The 21,251-nt window shown below is 43.4% G+C and overlaps 1 protein-coding gene across 2 annotated transcripts; it reads left to right on the top strand.

The window, feature by feature from the left end:
• Positions 1 to 50: 50 nt before the first annotated feature.
• Positions 51 to 16,198, top strand: XPNPEP3 (X-prolyl aminopeptidase 3). Of its 2 annotated transcripts, none has more exons than XM_054819404.1 (10): positions 51 to 208; positions 2,168 to 2,284; positions 4,814 to 5,221; positions 7,034 to 7,236; positions 7,916 to 7,978; positions 9,340 to 9,453; positions 11,839 to 11,924; positions 12,585 to 12,768; positions 14,864 to 14,984; positions 15,840 to 16,198. In XM_054819404.1, the coding sequence occupies exons 3-10, from the start codon at positions 4,870 to 4,872 to the stop codon at positions 16,004 to 16,006; spliced, it is 1,290 nt and encodes a 429-aa protein (XP_054675379.1). In that variant the 5' UTR covers positions 51 to 208; positions 2,168 to 2,284; positions 4,814 to 4,869; the 3' UTR covers positions 16,007 to 16,198. The 2 variants fall into 2 exon arrangements, with proteins under 2 accessions (XP_054675379.1, XP_054675369.1); XM_054819394.1 differs by lacking the exon at positions 51 to 208 and adding an exon at positions 283 to 467.
• The last annotated feature ends 5,053 nt before the right edge of the window (positions 16,199 to 21,251 follow it).

Here is a 21,251-nt window from a genome sequence, read left to right as displayed (position 1 = left end):
TGGTCCCGCCCCTCCGCCGCGCAGCGGCGGGAACGTTCTAGAAGCGGAGGTGGTGGTGGAATGGCTCAGTTCCGCCACGCGCGGCATTGCTCCCTCCTCTGTCTTGTCACTCGTCCCCCCTCTGCTGCTGGAGTCCCGTCGTGGCCCGGGTTCCTCCTCGCATCTCCCGTACGGGCGAGACAGGCGGCCTCCGCGGACACCTAAGCCGGTGTGGCGCTGCTCATTGGCGGCGGGGAGGGGCGGGCGGCGTGGGGCGTCCGCGCTCCCGCGCTCGTTGATGGTGTCAGAGCGCGGCGCCGTGGCAGGAAAAGGCCCCGCCATGCGCGGGCCGGGCCGGCGCGGGGGGGCCTGGCGGGGGCGCGGGCGGGCGGGCCGCCCAGCCCCGCGTTAGTCGTTTCCCTCGGACATGTCGCGCCTTCCGGCCCGGAGGCTTGTCGCGGCGGTGAGGGGCTGGCGCGGCTTCCCAGGTCAGAGACTCCTTCTCCCCCCACACGCCTTACCTCACCTCACCGGTGCAGCCCCGCTCGGTACCGCTGGGCCCCGTCCAGCCCCATGTCCGTGGCTGCCTCCGTCCCCGGGGCGCTGGTAGCTGACTGCCCGGGGCACGCTGAGCGTTATCGCCCCTCAGAGCCCTTCCTTCTGCTTCCCCCCCCACCCCCGCACCACGGCGGCACTGAGGGGCGGGTGAGCCCCGTTCCGCTGGGCGTGCGAGGGGCGCGGGAGAGCAGCTCTCTCCGGCAGCGAAGTGGTAGCCCCAGTCACGGTTGAATCCGAGGGAAGAACGGTTTATGATTTGTAAAATAAAGCAACGATGTGGAAAGCTTCTTGCTGTCTTCAAAATATTGCTTTATTTAATGCCTGTTGTATTCTCCTGTCTCGTTGCGAGCTATCCTGTTTGTCTTCTGCGTGGGTGGAGAGAAACAGTGAAAATACTATCTTTCTAAACTGCACAAAAAGCTGTAATTATATTTCACTGCCTGGGTCTCCAGGCTGTTACTATGTTACACATAGTGTATGGTTTATGTTATGACTATCAGTTGTCGTGCATAAGTAATCTATGATTAGTGGCTAATCATACTGGCTCCCACAGAAAATCCACGGTCTTATGTTCTGCTATAAGTCTCTTGAGTCTCAGCTCCCTGAAAGGCAGGCAGCTGTTCTGCTTGTTTTGCCTTGCTTATGCTAGTGAAGAGTTGATGATCATTTGTTCTAAGAATCCAGTGCCATGCTATGGCAGCATGAATTGATTTTGTAGCAGGCACATGTTAAGTGACATAAAAGAGAACTAGTTTCTGAAACATCAGCTGGTAGATGTTAGGAAACCGATTACCATCTCCTTCTGTGTGTCTGATGATTTATATCTAGGCACGAGCAATTCTTCAGCTGCAAAAGGCTGTGACTGAGAATTCCAAAGTTGGTAAAGTTTGTGACAATGGTATTTAATTTTAGCTTTTGCCTTATTGTGCACATCCCCAGCTCCCAAATGCACTTTTGTAATTCTCTTTAAAACTTTTCTGTTTTGGCTGTGTGTGGATTTGGAAGTGGGATACATAACTGTATGCTTCTGAGGAACTGTTTTCAATTTGGCTAATGTCAAGTAAGTTAAATACATAAACAGGGACTCGAGTATCTTTCATACAGGAAAAAAAAAATCACATTGCTGTACAAACCTGTGTTATTTCATGGTTTCCTTTTGGCATTACTAGTAAAAAAAGAACAGGAGAGGCCTTGAAAACTATAATTGTTCCAGATAAGTGGTATTTTTTGAAGACATAGTCAAGAAGAGACAACATGCAGGTGTTGTGCTTCAAGCCCTGTGGTGTTTGAGGGAAGCAAGGGAGGGACAGTGCTGAATGCATCATGAACACCAAGCGTAGAAATTGGGATGTGCCAACTGACATAGTTTTCTGGGTTTTCTTGCTGGATTGCCAGGTTTAGTGTATGTTAATCTCTTTCAATCTGATGAATATTTGAGCGTTAGTTGAGTTGTGTGCACATTGTTTCATAAACTATTATGGTACACAACGAATAGAGAAGTTAAGGAGGGATATTTATCTCATATAAGGTTAATGAATGCTACTAAGAGTCAGATGACTGGAGTATAATTCTGCAGTTCTCTAATTCTAAAGGTCTTTCACCTTGACGTGGTGCATTTCTTTTCCTCTAGTTTGCAAGTCATGTGTTCTCCGAAGATTTTCCATCCAGCCTGCCCAGCAGAAGAAGATTCCAAACCGGTATTTGGGCCAGCCCAGCCCTTTCACACACCCACACCTTCTCAAACCAGGTTCGGTTCAGGCTCTGTATGAGCCAATCATTAGTATTCTTTCTTGCCTATTTTGCTGAGATGTCTAGGACAGAGTATTGATTTGATGCATCATACAGTTGTCCATGGTTTCAGCTCTTTATGATTACCTTCATTAGGCAGCAGTTATATTTAGTAGCTAATTTCCTTGTCTGAGACGATACTGATCCCAAAAATAGGCTTCACATGTTAGCTTTTCACCTTTTTCTTATAGAGTGCTTGGTGTTGCTGACTTGGGTACTGCAGACCTTTCATGGCAGTGGCGTTTTGTGAGCTTGTTATCCTGCAAAGACATATGATTTATATTAAGGGGGAAACCTTTGTGCAAGCTGAACTGCCAGACTGCTTCATATCCAGTGTCTTGTGAGTCACAAAATAAAGATGTCATTCAGAGAAGGAGATTGGGGAGAGACTTGACAGATGGACACCACTTGTCTAAAGAACACGCCCCCTTAAGAAGAGTATTCAAGCTGTGAGGAAAAGAAGAAAAAGAGACTTGTGGCTATGAAGTTAGACAGTAGCAATGAAAGAGAAGCTGAGGTTGTACAGTTTTATGAGATTAATGAACATAAGCATGTAGGTATGAGAGGATGGTGATTCAATCTTAAAAAAAAAAAAAAAAAAAGTAAAAATACATTCAGGAATATGTCCAGAAAAACATTCTGGTTCTGTGTTCTTTTTCCATAGATAGGTATACAGAGAGAACCGATGAATATGTAACCATGCACTTAGATATTTAACTGTAGAATAATTCACGTTGGACTTCACAAGGTCCACCCTCTCCTCAAAGCTGAGTAAACTTGAGTATTAGATGAGATTGCTCAGGGCACTGATTAACAGCTCACAGTAAATGAGGCTGACACTTTAAAAGTACTCACAGCTGAAATGCTGGAGATTAATTCTAGCTGCCCATAGTAATTTTCCATTTAATAAAGGCATGGTGTTCTCCTTAGAATAATACAACATTGTTTTATTGCAATTATTGTTTTAAAAAACAAATATACCTTTAAGGCAAAGAGAATTTCCAGACCTTGCAGTCAGAAGACAAATGGGATTCCCATGTTCCACCCTACTGCAGCTTCTAAACTTTACTAGACTGTTTGTGGTAGATAGAAAGCTGACTGGAATGCAGCGGAGCATAGTATATTTGCAGTGTAATATTGGAGAAATGTGGGGTCAGATTGCATTAAAACAGTTTCTATGTTCTCTGTCATTTCTAGATCTAGAGAGTAAAACAAATTTGGTGGTTTTGGGGTTTTTTTTAAAAAAGAACCTTTTACACTAAATAGGTGTTGGGGATGTATGGTGTTGAAAAGGTGTAAAGTTTAATGCAAATACAACATATGTGATTTTCTTAAACTCTGTTTTGTCAAGGGAAAATGTTCTGGATAGAACTTCCCCCCCTCCCGCCCCACCCATGCAAGAATCCACTTACAGTACAAGACAAATTTCAGTTTTTGTTCTAAAATTGTCACTGCCTAATACATTAAAGAAGAAGAAAAGGTTATGAAAGTAGAAAGTTAACAGTATGAAAATGCAATCTGTGTTAAAATAGGGTATTAGCCAAAGTACTGATTAAGGCTTATGTATTAATTTAAAGCATAGTTAAGGAGTCTCACATTTTAAAAAATACATACTTAAGCTGTTGTTGGTTGATCTTTCAACTTCAGTCTGGTTTTGGTGAGTATCTTGATCACTGTGCTTTGTATCCTTCGTGACTGGAGCAGTTTAAAACATACTTTCATCTAAGAGATCATTTGTTCAGTTACAGTCATTAGGAATATAAGTATTTAACTTTGGAAAAATCCAAATTGTTCATTACTGAGAAAAGCTACATCTGCCCTGGAGGAGATTCCTTCTCTTAATCGGAGTCTGCTGCCAGCCTGCAGTTCATGGTTTCTTTCTGCCTGGAATCTTGTGACCAGTTAGACTCTGCAACCTCTGTGTTTCTGCCTGATCTCCCAGTATCTGTAACACTCAACCCGCCCCTTATGGTTTAGAACTGGTTACTTTATGAGTTGACTTAGTGTGTATTTGAATAGACATTCTAGCTTTATCTGAGGAAGTGAATGCTCAACCTCAGGAGGTAATCTTCTGTTCAGTCTCCAGATGCTATAAAACCCATCAGTTTTCAGCAGTCAAAGTCCAGTTTGCCCTGCCCCTTTCCCCTTTTTTTACGTGTCTTTCTGAAAACACCAATCTGTTTTGGATGTTTGTCTAAATCTGCCAGGTTTTGTGATTTCTGCTTTTGCACAAAAATACATAACAGACAATCTGAGTTGTTAAAATTAATTCCTGTCTTTGCACGATGGAAGAGCAGACTGAGTGAGCGTGTGCTGTAGGGATGGAAGCTGAAGAGATGCATGAGAGTGCAATGGAAAGGCTGATGAGGGACCACAATGAAGCCATGCATATGAAAGGCATCAGGGACTAGGCAGGAATCAGGCATGCGATTAGTAAAATATCACAAGTGCCTTGAATTTCTCTAGCTGATTTGTTTTGTATTTGTAGGAGAGGTAACCCCGGGATTGTCACAGGTGGAATATGCTCTTCGCCGACACAAACTGATGGCATTGATCCAGAAGGAAGCCCATGGCTGGGATGGATTGGACCACACAGTGATTCTGCTATCCAACCCCATGTACTACATGAGCAATGACATCCCCTATGTTTTCCACCAGGACACTAACTTCCTCTACCTCTGTGGGTTCCAGGAGCCCGACAGCATCCTGGTGCTGCAGAGCATTCCTGGCAAAGCACTGCCGTCCCACAAATCCATACTTTTTGTGCCTCGGAGAGATCCAAGCCGAGAGTTGTGGGACGGGCCCAGATCAGGCACAGATGGGGCAGTTGCTCTCACAGGAGTAGATGAAGCTTACACCATTGACGAGTTCAGGCACTTGGTGGCCAAGCTGAAAGGTAACATAAAATGGAGAGGGAATGAGATGAGATGTGGTTTGCAGGGTCTGAATGGTATGGGTTTGGAAGGTGATCTGTGACACCAAGACTATCGTGAACTTGGGGAAGTGCAGGGGGTATGATGGTATGACAAAGGCAGTTGGAAGTTCTTGTTAGCTTCCTGCAGGTCACCAATGGAAACGTAGTTTTGAAAATAGTAGTTTTTCCTCCCCTCTGAATTTCTCGTGTACCCATGTGAATGCAAGCGTGCACATTTGTGAAACGTAAGGAACAGGATAAGCAAGAGAGCATCGCAAGCTGTGTTACCGTTTTATATTTGCTGACAGAGCCAGAACCAGATGAAGTACAGGAAACTTGAAGGTGTGTTAGTCATAATAGTCTTGGAAAATGATCCACACAGGGAGGTTGTTAGTCTGCTCACCTTTTTTAGCTAGATGTTGAGTTACTCTTGAAATGTGAACGTTGGTGTCCTTTAGACGTGTTCTTCTGCATCTAACATCACCATGTAGCCTCAATACTTATAATCCAGGGTGAACTTAAATGCATTATAAAATGAAGCTGAAGGCTTATGACAATATAAAAAGGTCAACTGCTTGGGGGATTACACAAATAAATAGTGAATGCTGGAGTCTTAAATACCATCTCGGATTCTAGTTATTTCATTTCAAAAAAAGATATATTGAAAATAGAAAAGTCACAGAAAGGGCAACAAGGATGATCAAGTATGGGGTGTGTATGAGATACATGCTGGACAAATCCACTCAATTTGAAAAAGAGAAAACAGAAAGTAAGGTATGAGAGAGGTGTATGGTTATGGAAAGCACAGAGAGGATAAGTAGGAATGATTAGTTGCTATTTTTCATCATTTACAAACAAAGGGAACACTAAATGAAATGATCAGATGGCAGGTTTTGACACCTTTTAAGTCGTCGATCATTCGTGGAAGGTTTGGAATGTCAAAAGTATAAATGGATTCAAAAGTTTTTAGTTCCATGAGGGAGAGGTCCATGAAAAGCTGTTAATCAATGTTACGAAGATGCAGCCTTGAAATGAAGAAACCAGAAGTGGGGGCGATGTGCTAAGGAAATGCTCTTTCATAAATGCCCAGTTTCTTAGAAACTTTTTGTAAACACCTGCTGATGGCTACTGTGGCAAAGGAGGAGGGCCTGGGTGGACCTTAGCTGTGGCTCAGCGTGGCTTTTCTACTCATTCCCATTTAAAATGCTCCTGTGGGAGAATGTGGGTGCTGACTCTGATGTTCTAAATAAATTTCCACATAGATAAATGTTTGTCCTCAGTAGGTTCATCTTCTCTGAATGGCTGAAATAAGCAGCTGTTCCCCAAAGATATTCTGAAGTGTAGTTGATAATGACTGTGATTCTGTGCGATGGGTAAGGGGTAAATTGCCGTATAGCATCAGAGGGGACAGGCTAAATGAGAGAACAATTCGGAACACGCACCACTGCAGTGCAATGGCTACTTAGTATACACAAGTGCAAGTTTGATACGCAAACTCTGAATGGCTCTGTGCAAGATACACATTCAGTGATGGTCATAAAACCCAATATTTGCACAGAAGTGAGGATTTGTCAAATCTACATGCTATGCGTTGCTAATCTTCCAGATTTTGAAGAGATCACTTGTATCCTGTGGCAGTGAAGGTGTCTGTATGGTTTGTAAACACAGATTCAGAGGAAATTAATTTCTCAAATATAGCAACAGGTCTAGTTTAGGAGGAGTGAGTTTGTTCAGTATGAGGAGGACATTCCTACATTTATTTTCACCTGTGTCAGCTTTCGTTTTGTATTCCAGGTGAGTCGAGCGTTGTTTGGTACGACTTGACCAAACCGGTGCATACAGAGCTGCACTCTGACTACATGCAGCCCCTGGCTGAAATAAAAGCTCGGAACAAAAACCACATCCAGGGCATCCGACACCTAGTGCAAAACCTTCGGCTGATCAAATCTCCTGCAGAGATTGAAAGGATGAAGATAGCTGGACGGGTGACAGCTGAGGTATGGGGTCGTATGCTCTCCAAATGAACCAGTGTATTCCTTTAAAGAAGGGGGAGAGGGCTGTTGATAGGGTGACACTGGCTGGAAGGATAGCTTTGGCCTAATCTCTTACTGAACCGCTGTGTCTCAACCATCAGCTGGGCCCAGCCTCCTCCACACGACAAGGAGAAACAGGAAGACTGCTTGGACTACCAGCTTCTCTCGATTAATGTAACTCCAGCAAAGACAAGCCAGCAGCTGTTAGACTTTGTTTAAAAGCAATATCTATTCAGGAACAGGGGTAGCCTCTTCACTCTCTTCCCAGCTTCCCCTCTCCTTCCCCCCACTGTTTTCTTCCCCATTTATCCTGTTGTTTTTGAGGAAACAGGATTTTTGTGAACACATTGCCTCTGTATGTCCCTATCTCCCCTTCTCCCTCAAACACCTTTTGAATTCATTGGCCAGTTTTAAACTAATCTAACAGATAACCTCAAATGCAACTATATTTTTGTAAATATTATTAAAATAGCCAAATAGAAAAGAGAGGCACAGCTTGTCCATATCTGAAGGAAAAGCTGCCTCTGGTTCCGGTGTTCTGGACCAGCTGATTTTAGGCCTTCTTCAAAAGACAGCAGGTAAAAGGAAGAACTTTTCTCAAGTTCAGGCTCCTTGCTAACTGAAAGTCCCTTCTTTTTCATAGGCTTTCATAGAGACAATGTTTGCCAGCAAATCCCCAGTGGATGAAGCCTTTCTGTATGCAAAGGTGAGTACTTTGTGGTCGGAGCTGAGACAGAAGGGCTGGATGTTGGTTATCCTTCCAGGAAACTAGAAATGTCAGATCTGTCTACAATGTGTCTCCTGCTGTAGCACGTTTCTCCTCCCAGCTCTTGTGGTTCCTAGGATGTGCAGAAAAGTCAGTGTGAGGAATTCTTCAGCTGTACTTCCCATACCCTCACTGAGTGAACGTAGTGGTTGTCTAAGTTTATCTGCTATTGATGTCTTTTTCTACTGTATTTAAATACAACACCTGCTAAACAGTCAGAGATATAGTTATTATCTCATTCCATAATACAGTTCTATTGTACAGAATTTAAGTAGTTATAACACCTATTTGTAAAGCATGCTTCTCTTGACTCTAGCCTCTTACATCATCAGATTACCACAGCTGTCTTGAAGCAGTGTACACACTTCTCAGTTACAAAGTAAGGACTAATTGGGCTGTGCATTTGGTAAGGAATTTTGTAAGGAATTGCAGTGAGATGCCTGTTTGAGAAACATCAGCAGGATTTCACCCTGTGTTATGACATAGATGGGCCTGTGCTGACATGGCACTGTGCAGCAGTACTGACTTATAAAGGAAATTATTTTAATTAAAGTGTATTTTACAGATCAATTTTTTACTCCAGAATCGGGATCATAAAATCTACTTTACTACATGTAGCCATCCTGGAGTTTTCTGTCCCATGTGGTTTTGGTAATTATAAAAAAGACATGTTATTAATATATTGAGGATATAGAGGGGGGTCTTTATAGATGTAAGTTAATTAATTTCCATGATTTCATCAGCTTTATCACTCAAGAAAGGTAAAGATCTTGAGGCTTACAGTGCCTTTTTTTTCCCCCCTCGGACATCAAGGTAGTGCATGCTTTCAAACCTTCCAACAGAGTCATGAAAATGGATACTGCTGTAAATATGCTGGTACTTTCTAATTTTAAAAGATGAGAGCAAAACACAACTGTCATCATGCTGACATTTAGGATCTTTGAAAATTCGCAAAGTTGTTTGGCAGCTAAGAGCATTACTTTTATATAAGAACAAATCCTCACCTGGATTTATGATGACGTAATGAATGTTTGATGCAGTATTGAACAGCTTGCATCAGAAAGAGCTTCCATGACACCAGATGCAGGCTTAAAACACTCTCTTGAAAGTGGATAGCTGTGTAGTTTTTTCCTTCATTGTTCCTGGAAAATCTTCAAGGCTGCTTTCATTTAGTGAACTCACTTTCCAGTTTCACTTTGTGTTGTACAAATTCAGAAAACAGTTGTAGGACATGAATTATAATAGTCCCAGAGCAGTTAATTGGCACTAACAGTCTCCTCCTCTCTGAATTGGTATTGCAGTTTGAATTCGAGTGCCGGGCTCGTGGTGCTGACATCTTGGCCTACCCCCCTGTTGTTGCTGGTGGCAATAGATCAAACACTTTGCACTATGTGAAGAACAATCAGCTCATCAAGGTAAACCATATGGTGTCCAGTAACTTAAAATGCAGTACTGTGACACACTGTCCACATGTGTGTCCCCTAGCTGCTCTTTGTTTTGACTGAACAGATAAAAACACTTAAATACATATTTTCCAGTGAGCAGGGGAAAGAAATCCTGCCCTGGTTAGTTTTATTGTCAGTGAAAGATTAACTTCACTCCGTCCAGTCCCTTTCTGTCCTCTGCACTTGCTGCAGTATTTTCTGAAACAGTGGAAGGACTTGAAAAGAAGCTTGCAAATAACTTCATTTAGCAAGCACGTCTGCTCCCACACGGCGTACAGCAGTGTGCAGTGCTGGGTGGATTGCTAACCTCACGAAAAGGGACTGCTGCAGCAGGCAGAGTGAAGGTACTGAGGGGGGGGTCTTCTTCTGTCACTTGCATTGGTTGGCCTTGCTTTGCAACATAAGGCGCAATAAATAGCACATTCCTGCTCTGGCGAAACTGAAAAGCATTTCGGACTCCATGTAGGCCAGCAAAATGGGGAAGGAACAAGGAGGGAAAGGATCAGCGTTAAATGTTGAGAGGTAGATTAGATGGCTGTAGGTAAATTAACGTCTTATTTTGAAGATTCACATTATTGAATTGAACCCTCTCCAGCTTTCTTGACAATACATGTTTAGAATCAGGTAAGTATTTTCAGGAGCGGTATTTCCCCACTGCTCTCTTCATGCTACACTTTTCAGAGGAGCGTATTTTTCCTCTGTCTTAATGCAGGATGAAACTTTCCCGCTAGCATTGTCTTTTCTTGAAGCTGGCATGCTAGCAGACCTTGAAATGATCTGCAGAGACAGACATACAAAAGATATGACAGGCTGCTTTTGGCAGAAAGAAGCCTCCTTTGTTGTACTGTCATCCAAGGTCAGGCGTGCTCATGTAACTCCAGTTGCTTCTGTTAAAGTTGTTCAGTTAAATGACTGTCACTTGTTTGTTTTTTTCAAAACTGTTAAGTAGGAGGTTAAACCTGTAAACTTGACTCTTTTTTTTTTTCCTTTGTGTGCCACTTCCTACAGATCTTGTTGCCAATAGGCTAGCAAAGTGTCTAATTTGGAAGGTATCTTCATTCAGTCCACTGCTTGACTCAGCTTTTAAAGACAGAGGACAAGATGCACAACATAAAGCACTTACTGGACAATCAAACCACAGGCGGAATTCCCTTAGCCAATAAATTGTTACTTAGCTTCTTTTAACTGCTTGGAAGAGGGCAGGTGCTATAATTTCCTATTTTACTTAAAGAATTGAACCAGCTATTCTGTAAAAGTTAAAAGTACAATTTAAATGGATAGCTAATGGCCTGCCTATTCAGTGGGATAGTGAGATCTGCTAGTTTATCTACTGTGTAAGTGTTTGTGGCACTTAACTGTGCACAATGATAGTAGCTAGCACTGGAAGTAGTGCTAGCAGTGAAACTCGGCTTCTTGTTTTTTCCCTTAATGTGCTAGAATTATTCCTTGTCATTCCACTTCATGGCTGCTGGCACAGTCACAGATCTGTGGAGTGAATCTCTATAAAAGGCCTTGGATTACATACAGTGTAAATCCATAGAGAATTTAATCCAAACTTTTTGCAGATCTCACTGCTATATTTGTTGTTAGCCCCTTTAAGGAGGGTAAGCAAAGCAGTGATTTTGTTCCTGGCCCTTTGTCTGTCTTTGTTTTGCAGTCAGTGATTTAATTGACAAGGAACAATTTTGCTGAAGTGAATTGGAGGTTCACATCTCCAAAAGCTTTTTCTTCATCACCAGATAGATTCAGAAGTATATCTTAGAGAGGTCAAGAAAGTCCCAGAAGAGAACAGGGAAGATGGTACAAGCTATTCGATAGTGCATTTACAGTAGTGATACACTGCCAGAGAAGTAATTTTGCTGGGTCCTCCTACTTTGTGGCAATGCTAAATCTTTAGCCATTAGTGGTCTCATGGGTAGCTCAGAAATCTATGTTTTTGTTGCAAAAACCCTTCTATCTCAGTCACTAGCAGAGAACAACTAGTGAGAGGAGTCACTGGTGTAATTTGCTGGAGTAGGTGATCCAGATGTGAATGGGACTGCTGCCTCAGAGCGCAGAATAGTTCGAGGAAAATGACTTTTTTTACTCCAAAGTGGTTGAAAACCAGTGTGTTAAGAGTTCAGGCTGTAGATAAACATAGCAGTCAGAGACTACCTTGCAGAGAAACATTCCAACTGGAATAGCCTATTTATAAAGAGTAGCACCTGGAGTGTTGTTTTGCAAAAGGAATTCACATCTCTGCAGCTGCTTTGCAAAAATAAATACATAATCTCCTTTCCTGCTGTCAGACAGAGAAATCAATTCAGTTAATAGCCAGACTGACCCACAGGGCATTTTTTCCTGTTAATTCTCCAGGATGGTGAACTGGTCTTGCTAGATGGTGGATGTGAGTCTTCCTGCTATGTAAGTGACATCACACGTACCTGGCCTGTCAATGGAAGGTATGCTGCAATAAGGCTGTTTTGAAGAACTTTGAGAAGCTCTTAAATAATTGATGGATTGAGTGTATGTGTGTTCCATCTCTGTGTGAGTAGTTTTAACATGTTCCATTTGGTGGTTCTTCAGAGTAATCAAATTATATAAACTAATCTTTCAGCATGAGAAGCTGTATTCCCCACTGCCTCATTAACTACTGCATGAATATGTGTGATTACTGCTATTTTCTGCTATTACAACATGCTGAAACTGCAGAGAGGGCTTTTGTGCAATCAGCTGTGGCTGACTCTGGTTCTGTGTAAGAGAACAGAAGTTCACTTGACCTGTACATGGCTCTGTCAGTTGTGAATGTGCTGGTGTGGTGTCCCCGTGGTTGTGTGTTTGATTCCTGTATGTTTTGGCTCAAGTGCATTCTTTTTCCTGCAGTACCTTTGCCTTACTTTGCTTTGGGGTTAGGTTGTCAGCTGAGAAACCCTGCCTCTACTCAGTGTATTGAAGGGCATGTTGAAGTCATGCCTTGTCTGGCATTTCATATAGGGAGCCAGTTGCTTTCCTTTCTGACTTTCTCTGCTCCAACACTGAACCGAATCTGTCCCCAAAACAGGTTCTGGGTAGAGGTTTAATTGTGAAAAATGTCCTTTGTTCCTTTCCTCAATGGTTTTCAGGTTCACCAAACCGCAAGCAGAACTATACCAGGCTGTTCTGGATATCCAGAAGTCCTGCCTGAGCCTCTGCTCCCCAGGCATGAGTCTAGAAAATATCTACAGCCTCATGCTGAGCCTCATTGGACAGAAACTGAAAGAGTTGGGGGTCCTAAAGAGCAGCATCACTGACAGCCACTTCTTCAAGGTACTTGAAGTTTTTTCACTCCAGCTTCCCCCCACTAGGCCTGACTGTTTTCTCCTTACGTTAGTGGCTTTAGTTTGGCTCAGGAGCGTGCTTTTGAGATTAATCTTCTAATTGTCCCCACTCACAATGCTTTAATTTATATGCGGGCTGGTCTTAGCACAGGACTGGATTTCTCTCAGGCAAGACTAAACTTGAAGACGTGTTTCAACCATTCAGCACACAATTTGGTCTGAAATAACCCCCCAGTCTTGTATGCACATAGTGTGAATATTTGTTCCTCAACACTTGTGTATTGGGTCTGGCCGAGATGGAGTTAATTTTGACCATAGCAGCCCTCACAGTGCTGTGCTGTGTATTGGTAGCCAGCAAGGTGTTGATAACACACCAGTGTTTTGGCTGCTACTGAGCAGCGCTGGCACAGCACCAAGGCTGTCTCTACAACATTCTCCCCTCACCAGTAGGCTGGAGGTGGGCAAGATCTTGGGAGGTGACACAGCCAGGACAGCTGACCCAAACTGACCAAAGGGATATTCCATACCATATGGCATCTTCTCAGCAATAAAAGCTAAGAGAAAAAGGAGGAGAAAGGGGGGGGCATTTGTTATTGATGACGTTTGTCTTCTGGAGCAACTGCTACGCATACTGAAGCCTTGCTTCCCGGGAAGTGGCTGGACAGCACCTGCCAATGGGAAGTAGAGACTAAATCTTTTGGTTTTGCCTTGCTTCTGTGCACGGCCTTTTGCTTTTACTTTATCAAACCGCCTTTATCTTGACCCATGAGGTTTTTTGTACCTTATTTTTCTCCCCTTCCTGTCCTGCCAAGGAGGGAAGTGATAAAGCGGCCTGGTGGGCACCTGGTGTCCAGCCAGGGTGAAACCACCACAACTTGCTGTTTCATTCTGCATATCCATTCCCAGTGGTCTGCACTGCTTGTTAGTGTAGATGCAGCTTTAGAGTGCGGACAGTCTGAAGGAACCTATAGAGACATTGGCACTAACACAAAATTCTGAGTCCAGGGTTGGCTGCAGGCAATTAGTCATAGTTTTGTGTTTAACATAGCATAAATCTGCAGTGCCACCAAAAAGCGCAGCCCATTTTTCTCAGTCGTTCCACCTGCTGCCTCTTCTGCACCATTTTGTGTCAGTATTGGGATTCACAGAGCTACCTGGTGAACAAGACTGGGAAACCGGTCTGCCTTAGAGCTGAACCTGCTGATAAAATAGGATTGGTTTGCAGTTAGAGAAGTTTATCCGGCCCCACTCACTGCAAACCTGCATGATTGATGATGCCATTGCAAGAAAGATGGTGGAACCAGGTGACAGAACTACCCCTTTGGCAGCAGGACAGACTTCTGCCAGATTTAATTGTCCTGCAGTGTCAGTGCAATAACAGCACAAGTTCTCGCCTGTGAACGGAGGCTATCATGCCATTTTTTCTCGGCAGGCGGCAGCACAGCCAGATGAGACCAGTATCTGTCTGCGGCTCACTCCCCAGTGAATGTGAGGAGCGTGGGGGCAGAGGAGGAATTAGCTCTTTGATTCCTGCTGTCAAGGAGCTCCTCTCTGGAGGGAGGGGGATTAGGATGGTGCGGGGGGAGGCGGTGTCAGTGCCCTGTAGAGGTCGATTAAAATCCTGTGTAGCTGCTGAGTGAAATCAGCACAGCATCCGCTCTGTCGTGCATAAGAGAACTCTTTGCCACATGACAAAGCAGCTGTATCAGCTGCTGTCGGTTGTCAGGGTCTGCTGATGGGAGCAACACAGGGGTTGGATATTTAAGGGATGGAAAAGGGTTGGGGCAGCAGAGCTCAGTGAGCCAAAAACTGAAGTCTTGCCTGACATGCTAAGGTGGTGAGGGCTTGGGCTGTTCTTTTCAGTGAGGGGGAAAGGCAGTCTGCAATGTACTCCTGGTACTGGTGGGTTTTGAGGGCCATCTGGTTCTGGTAAATGGGAGACAGCCCCTGGTGACCTAGTCATGGCAGTAAGATTGCTAGTTAAACACATAACTATTCCGTCTCTTCTCCCCATCTTTTGTATCGGAACAAGAGGTTGGGCTGTGTTTAACTGCCTCCATGACACTTGTTTTGTCTTCTGCTAGGCTGTTCGAAAGTACTGCCCACATCATGTGGGCCATTATTTGGGCATGGATGTGCACGATACCCCAGATATATCCCGATCGCTCCCGCTCCAGCCAGGCATGGTGATAACCATTGAACCAGGTAAAAAGATATGCAGTCAGTCGTGGACGAAAACATGAAACACTGAGGGTAACAGTATTGCTTTGAGTAGCTAGCTGATCCCTCAGACCAAAGCATTCAGGTCCTTTCTGGTAAAATGGAAAATTATTACAGCATTAGAAAAGCTTAAGTTATTCCCCTCCCAAAGTCATTACAGTATTAGAAAACCTTATTTCCTTCCCAAACACAGCCAAGGTAACAAATTGTGGGAGTAAACTCTCAGAAAGTGTCTGTGCAGCAAGAGGCAGAGTAGTATAGACCTCAGACTGCTAGTGCTTTGACCCACAGCAGCACAGGTCAGTCACAGTGCAGAGAAGCAGGGTAAATTAACTTTGCGCTATGGTCTGTATTACTGTGACTGAACTACTTCCAGTCACTGGTAGCATAAGTCTCAAGCATTGCAGTCTGCAATTACAGGCATTCACAACTTAGCTTTGTAAATTAGGCATTTCACGAATCTTTCTTTCTGCTTCTCACTGGATTTGGAGCTGTCAGCTGGAAACTGATAGTTAATGCTTGGCTGTCCTCTCTCTCTATTCAGAACATTGTTAAAACCATCATTGTGAACATGGCGTTGAGAGCAAGGAGTGCAGAAAGGCCAGCTGTAATTGTGGAAGTTTTTATTACCATGCTAGTGTGTGTAGGCACTAAGGGACACTTTCTTAGCCCACCAACTGCCATGAGTGAGGGGAAAGAGCAGCTTTCCTTTTTAAAATTTTTCAAGATCAGACTCATGTCATGTTGCTGAAAATCCAACCCTACTCTCATGGCAGTGCAGTAAGGGAACAGTGTTGTTCTGGAGAGTGTTGTATGTTTTAATTCCCTTCCTTCTTTCAGGCATTTATATCCCTGAGGATGATGTGAGTGCCCCAGAGAGGTTTCGTGGCATTGGTGTGCGCATTGAGGATGACGTTGTGATAACAGAGGATGCGCCTCTCATCTTGTCTGCCGACTGTCCCAAGGAGATCTACCACATCGAGCAGATCTGTGGCCGCAGCTCATGATGCCTCTTCTCTGCCTTTTGCATCCTCATCGGGAGACACGGCCCTCCAGGGATGCAGATCCCTGTCGCTGGCTGTAGTTGTCAAGTGATGGAGGGTGTGGACAGTTGATGGCTGTTTCCAAGGCTGGGGCTGGGCAATAGAATGCAAAAGGCTTGGGTACTGAGGGATGAAAAAGTAAAGCAACCTTTTCTATGTGTGTTTTCCTTTTGATTTGATGAATGCTGGTGTTGGGCTGTTGTAGGACATGGGGGTGAATTCATCTCTCTGCTGTGTGGATCCATCTGTTCTGATGCCCTTGGAGGGATGGATTTTGTCAGTGCCACCAGCAGGGCTTCTGCCTGGTCCCTTTCCAGATGCATAGGTGCAGCTTCTGAGACCAGGGCCCCGTTTTTTTCCCCTTTAGCAGTAGTTTCACAAGAGTCAGATTTTAAAAATGAAGCCTTGATAAATGCTGTTTTGGGGAAAATAAAGTGTGTCAGACGGCTTTGATTTTTATAGAGCCCTGGAAGGAGGGGTTTTGGTGATCGAGAAGATGGGTTGGGTTGGGAGGTAGTTTTATCTGAAGCCTGTGGAGAATGCTTTTAGTATTTTATGGATAAGAATGTGTTTGGGCCTTATTCAGGCATATGCAAAATAGGCCAACAGCAGGAAAAAGCATCTCGTCTTTAAGCTTGTTGGAGTGTTCGGTAATTTCAGAAAGGACAGATGGGGCTCAGGAGGTTAGACATACCCATTCTTGCTGTCTTCCACATTCCCTTCTTTTTGTCCCAAATGCCCATTCCACTCTCCTGTTCTGAGCCCGCCTCTATCCTGGGAAGCAGGGCTAGGACTGGCTGTGCTGGACTCCACTGGTGAGCTGCTGGTTGTCACCTGGATGTGAGGTGTCCAATTCGGGACAGCCACAGCACCTTTGTGCTTTATGCTGTAAGTGCCACCAACTTCAGTATTTTTGAAGAGTCTGCCCTATGGTGAGTCTCAAGTCTTTATATGGCTGTTATACAGAATTTAAAGTAATTATTTTTAAAAATTCTGAGGGCAAGATCACAGCTGCCTTTTGGATTTTGCCAAGTGCAGTCAGTAACTAATGCTCTGTGATAATATTTTTGAGGCAGCTGCAAATGTGATTAGGGGCTAGGATGGATGAGGAGTAAAGAGGAGAATTGTCTTCCCTCAACATCAGCCTACCACCCAGGCCATTGTGTGCAGTAGTAAATACACCTGCTAGAGGCAAACATGGTGTCTGTATATTTACTGAAAATATTTTGACAATCAGCTATTTAACACGTCTGAAAAACGCCTCTCATCAGTGCATCTCCTTTTATTTATGCTTGCTGTTGCATCACATCATCTTCCTTTCTGATGGTAGTTTTCAGTATTTTTGTCTGTTATTCTCAATTTTCTTTTTTTTTTTCTCTTCCTATATTGTCTATTGTTTGACCCACTATAATGTCACTGCTTCCTAATCCATTTTGCTTTCTAATCAACATCACTGCCTTTTCCCCGGTTTGCCCTAATTCCTCACAGTGAATGTAGTCAGAAGCACATGGGGAAGGTAGTTGAGGAGTCAGGGTTCCTGAGTATGACCTCTGGTTCTGTTGCTGTGTAACCTCTAGTGAAACCTGCTCTTTTTTTTTCTCTCTTTCTTTCTTTTCTGTGTGTCATCTCATTTAGTGAAGGCCAAACAGACAGTGTCTTGCGTCTCACTGCTTTTAATGGGAGCTGGGTGCATGCACTGGGGTTTGAATTTGGCACTTGAAAGGCAGCCAAGACATGCTGTAATTTTTTTTTTTTAAATGACAAAAAGTAAATGATCTTACAGAGTTTAGTGTATCAAGTTTCACCTAGTTAAGAGAATCTGCTCATCTTTGATGGAAGCCTTTGATGGAAGCTCATGCGTTACAGTGATACATACAGTGTAAATTTTCAGAAGGAAGGCTTGTTAAGTGCGGACACAGAACTCATGAATTCTTTTGATGTTCTGATCTGTAACAACACGTTTGTTGTTCCAATTACACCTGTTAGAGCCATGTCAACTGGCACAAATCTTGGATTTCAGAACTATGTAAGCAGCTTAAAATAACAAAATAGCCTAAGAGCTACATGTGTGTGCTGATCTGCACATCTACCAGTGTACCTAACAGAGTTGATAATTGTACTTAGTGTAAATAAGCCTTTGAAATACATATAAAAAAAGTTATTTTTAAAATAAAACAACTTGTAGAAAGTCATTTCTCGGGCCATCAAGTCACATGGCTGTTGAATATAAGCACTTCCAGAAAGAGCATTATTTTTCAGGGAGATTGATAAATTATCTGTAACCTATCTTGGACTTGAAATAACATTTTCAATGCAGGTACACTCTAATTCCTACTCCTCTCAGGAAAATTCTGCCACTCGCAAACCCCAGTAGATTTTAGGAATGTTGCGGATGAATGTTTTTGTCAGTCAAGAAGTGTTTGTGACTCTGCTGAGTGAAGAGTAATGGATCTGCTCGGGCTGCGGTGCTCCCCTGTGCCAAGTGTGTCTGATTCAGGCTGTGCATTGCTCCATATTCTGGAATTCTTCCACAGTGTTCAGCCATTTCTTCAGCATAAACCACCGCTAATGTTTTGAATCTGTTGTTCTGTGTAAAGAAGAGTGCGTTTTGCAGAATGTATTAAATGTGAGTCTTACAAATCTAAATTTTTGAAGGCTTTTTCTCACTTGTTGCAGAGGTGGATAATCAGAGGATCATCTGGGACCTACACACATGCTGCAGTGTCCCTTGAATACAACCAAATCCACAAACATTTTACATGACCTTTGTCAAGAAACTGTGAAGAATGCTTTCTCTGGCTGCGCATACCTGTGGCGTATGTACCTCCCTAATCGCCAGTAACATACAGCCAGATTTGCGGTGTCTCTGCCGCAGAAGAGATTCCTCGCTCCAGCCACTTGGGTGCAGGAGCAGCTCTCGGTGGCAGCACAGGTTGCCAGCTGTTTGATGAGGGCATTGGTGGGATCACTGGAAGCACAAGAGAAATTGAGGTATATGCGAGTTCACCTGGGGAGAGATTTTATTGCAACTGTGGCACAGCTCTTAAGGGCACCAGAGCACGAGAGAAAAGGAGAGCCAGACATCTCTATGGAGAAGCTGCTTTGCTTTCAGAGGAAGCCCAGGAGACTTTTCTTCGCTTTCCCATTTCATCTTCTACCAGGGGCCTACTTTGCCTTGAAGAGGACTAGTTAGTAGTAAAGTCCTGTTGTTAAAGTACAGTCTGAGCAGAGGTGCTAATTTGTAGACACGCTTCTATCATCAAAGTGGAAAGAAATTTGGCATTCTATCTCTGCTATCTGTGAAAAATACAATATGTCTTTCCTAAAGCTGCATTCATTATTTTGCAAAGGAACCTGATGGTGTAGGAAGAAGCAAACCGAGGGAGCACATAAAAGAGAATGGAGACAGAGGGTTTGGGGAATGTACAATGCAATAGAGAAGATTCAGGAGAAGGGGGTGATTTGGAGCTGTGGGGATGTGTGCGGGTGGATGTCAGAGCAAGGAGAGAACAACAGGGTGTAAAATGGCTTTTTAGTATGTTGTCGGAGCGGTGCAATAGCGAGGAAACTGGTTATGCTAACCAGGAGACCCAGATTGATTTGTTCTGCTTGGGGGGGAAACAAAGGAGTCAGATTGTATTGATGAACTTGGCCTTAACAGTTAGTTTAATTATTTCTTTTTAAAATCAATAGAATTACCATATGAGAAAGTTTTCTGCAGTTTCATGTTATTGATCATGTGTCATATTTTAAATAATGAAAAGGGGAGAAAGTACATTTCTAGGCAAAATCTTCATTATGATGGAGGGAGCAAGGCTGAGGTCACATGCTCTTATGCTATCCAAATTACTGCTGTGGAAATTTAGTAATTACTCCCAGGAGAATTACCATAAAGCAAAAAGAGTTAGGGTTAAACTTAGAAAAAATCTATATGAGATAAATGACAAAAATGCTTTAATTATGATGAGATGCTTAATATTTTCTGTAATTGGATAACGAAACTCTGCACTGCAATAAATTGACATTTTTTTATTTCTTTTAAACTGAGTTGTCTAGAAACCTATATAGGCATCTCTTCATTAGTATGCAGATCTAAACTGCATTTAAGTTTATAATTTTCTGAGATCATTACAGCATCTCTTTAAATGTGCTCCCTACATGCATGCTCAGCCTCTACTTGATTTAAAATCATCATTTGGACACTGTCGTGACACTGGCTCTAGGAGTGGGTCTAACTTATAAAATTAATTGTATTTCAGAGGTGTTACAATAAGTTACATTTTAAAGCAAAATTCATAATTTAAATGGACAGCGAGGCACGGTGGGCTCAATGATGCTCAATTTCTCCCTTCAGCTCCTTTCTCCTTCTCAGAATTTGTCTTGTTGCCAGCTCTGAGCCTTCCTCACTAGCAGCAAGCGGAGCAATGCACCCCTGTCTTCCTGGGACAAGCTACGCCTCAGCCCACCAGGTTGCTTTTCTGGAGCAGCGCCCAATATTTGGCTAACTAAAACCAGACTCTTGAGAGGATGGGCAGAAAGGAACAAGGAAGAATTTCCAGGTCCTCCATGCCTGTTACCTTCTCTTGCTGACTCATACCACATATGCCTTTTTAACTACCATGACAGAGTTATCCATTAACAATGGCAAAGAGAAAAAAAAAAATTCCTGTCTGGGTAAGCCTGATGACCAGATCTTTGAGCAAAGAAAAAGTTAACTAGAAAGCTGGTTGTAGACCCCAGGGTGAGAATGGATACTGGAGGGGTCAATATGTTCCTTCCCCTCGGATGCTGGGGAAACTAGTAGCACTGCAGGAGTGATGTGCAGTCTTGGTTTGGGAGCTTCTTGCAAATGCTGGTCTCAGAGATGTTGTGACGGGCCAGAGCTGACAGTGTTGGTTTTCTCCTCTCAAGACCATGAAGAGCCTATGGCTTTTTAAAGGAATCTCTTTTTCTTCATGATTCAAGCAGGAATATCATGGCAGCAGAGGTTGGGAACACTCAGCCTCTGGGTCAGTCATCAACTAGGAGAAGTTGGCAGTCCAGCAAAAACCGGTTGAAATGCAGTTCTTTCCAGGGAAATGGGCTCACTGCGCTTTCTGGCAGTAAATTAGGCCAATATGAACAATATTGTGTGAGGGGAAGAGAGGCTCAGCTTATTTTCATTCCCAGGCAGAATGAGGTTTCTTCTTTTGGGAGATTCATGCAAAAT

This window comes from Grus americana, chromosome 1 (genome assembly GCF_028858705.1).
Source record: "Grus americana isolate bGruAme1 chromosome 1, bGruAme1.mat, whole genome shotgun sequence".
NCBI classification, from domain to species: domain Eukaryota; kingdom Metazoa; phylum Chordata; class Aves; order Gruiformes; family Gruidae; genus Grus; species Grus americana.
This window is presented reverse-complemented; position numbering and strand designations above follow the sequence as displayed.

Bases quoted from the DNA above. Each gene is read 5' to 3' on its own strand.
- XPNPEP3 (XM_054819394.1), top strand. From the start codon at position 407: ATGTCGCGCCTTCCGGCCCGGAGGCTTGTCGCGGCGGTGAGGGGCTGG. The intron at 7,237-7,915 runs GTATGGGGTCGT...TCTTTTTCATAG, and splicing joins CTGGACGGGTGACAGCTGAG to GCTTTCATAGAGACAATGTT. The intron at 11,925-12,584 runs GTATGCTGCAAT...AATGGTTTTCAG, and splicing joins ACCTGGCCTGTCAATGGAAG to GTTCACCAAACCGCAAGCAG.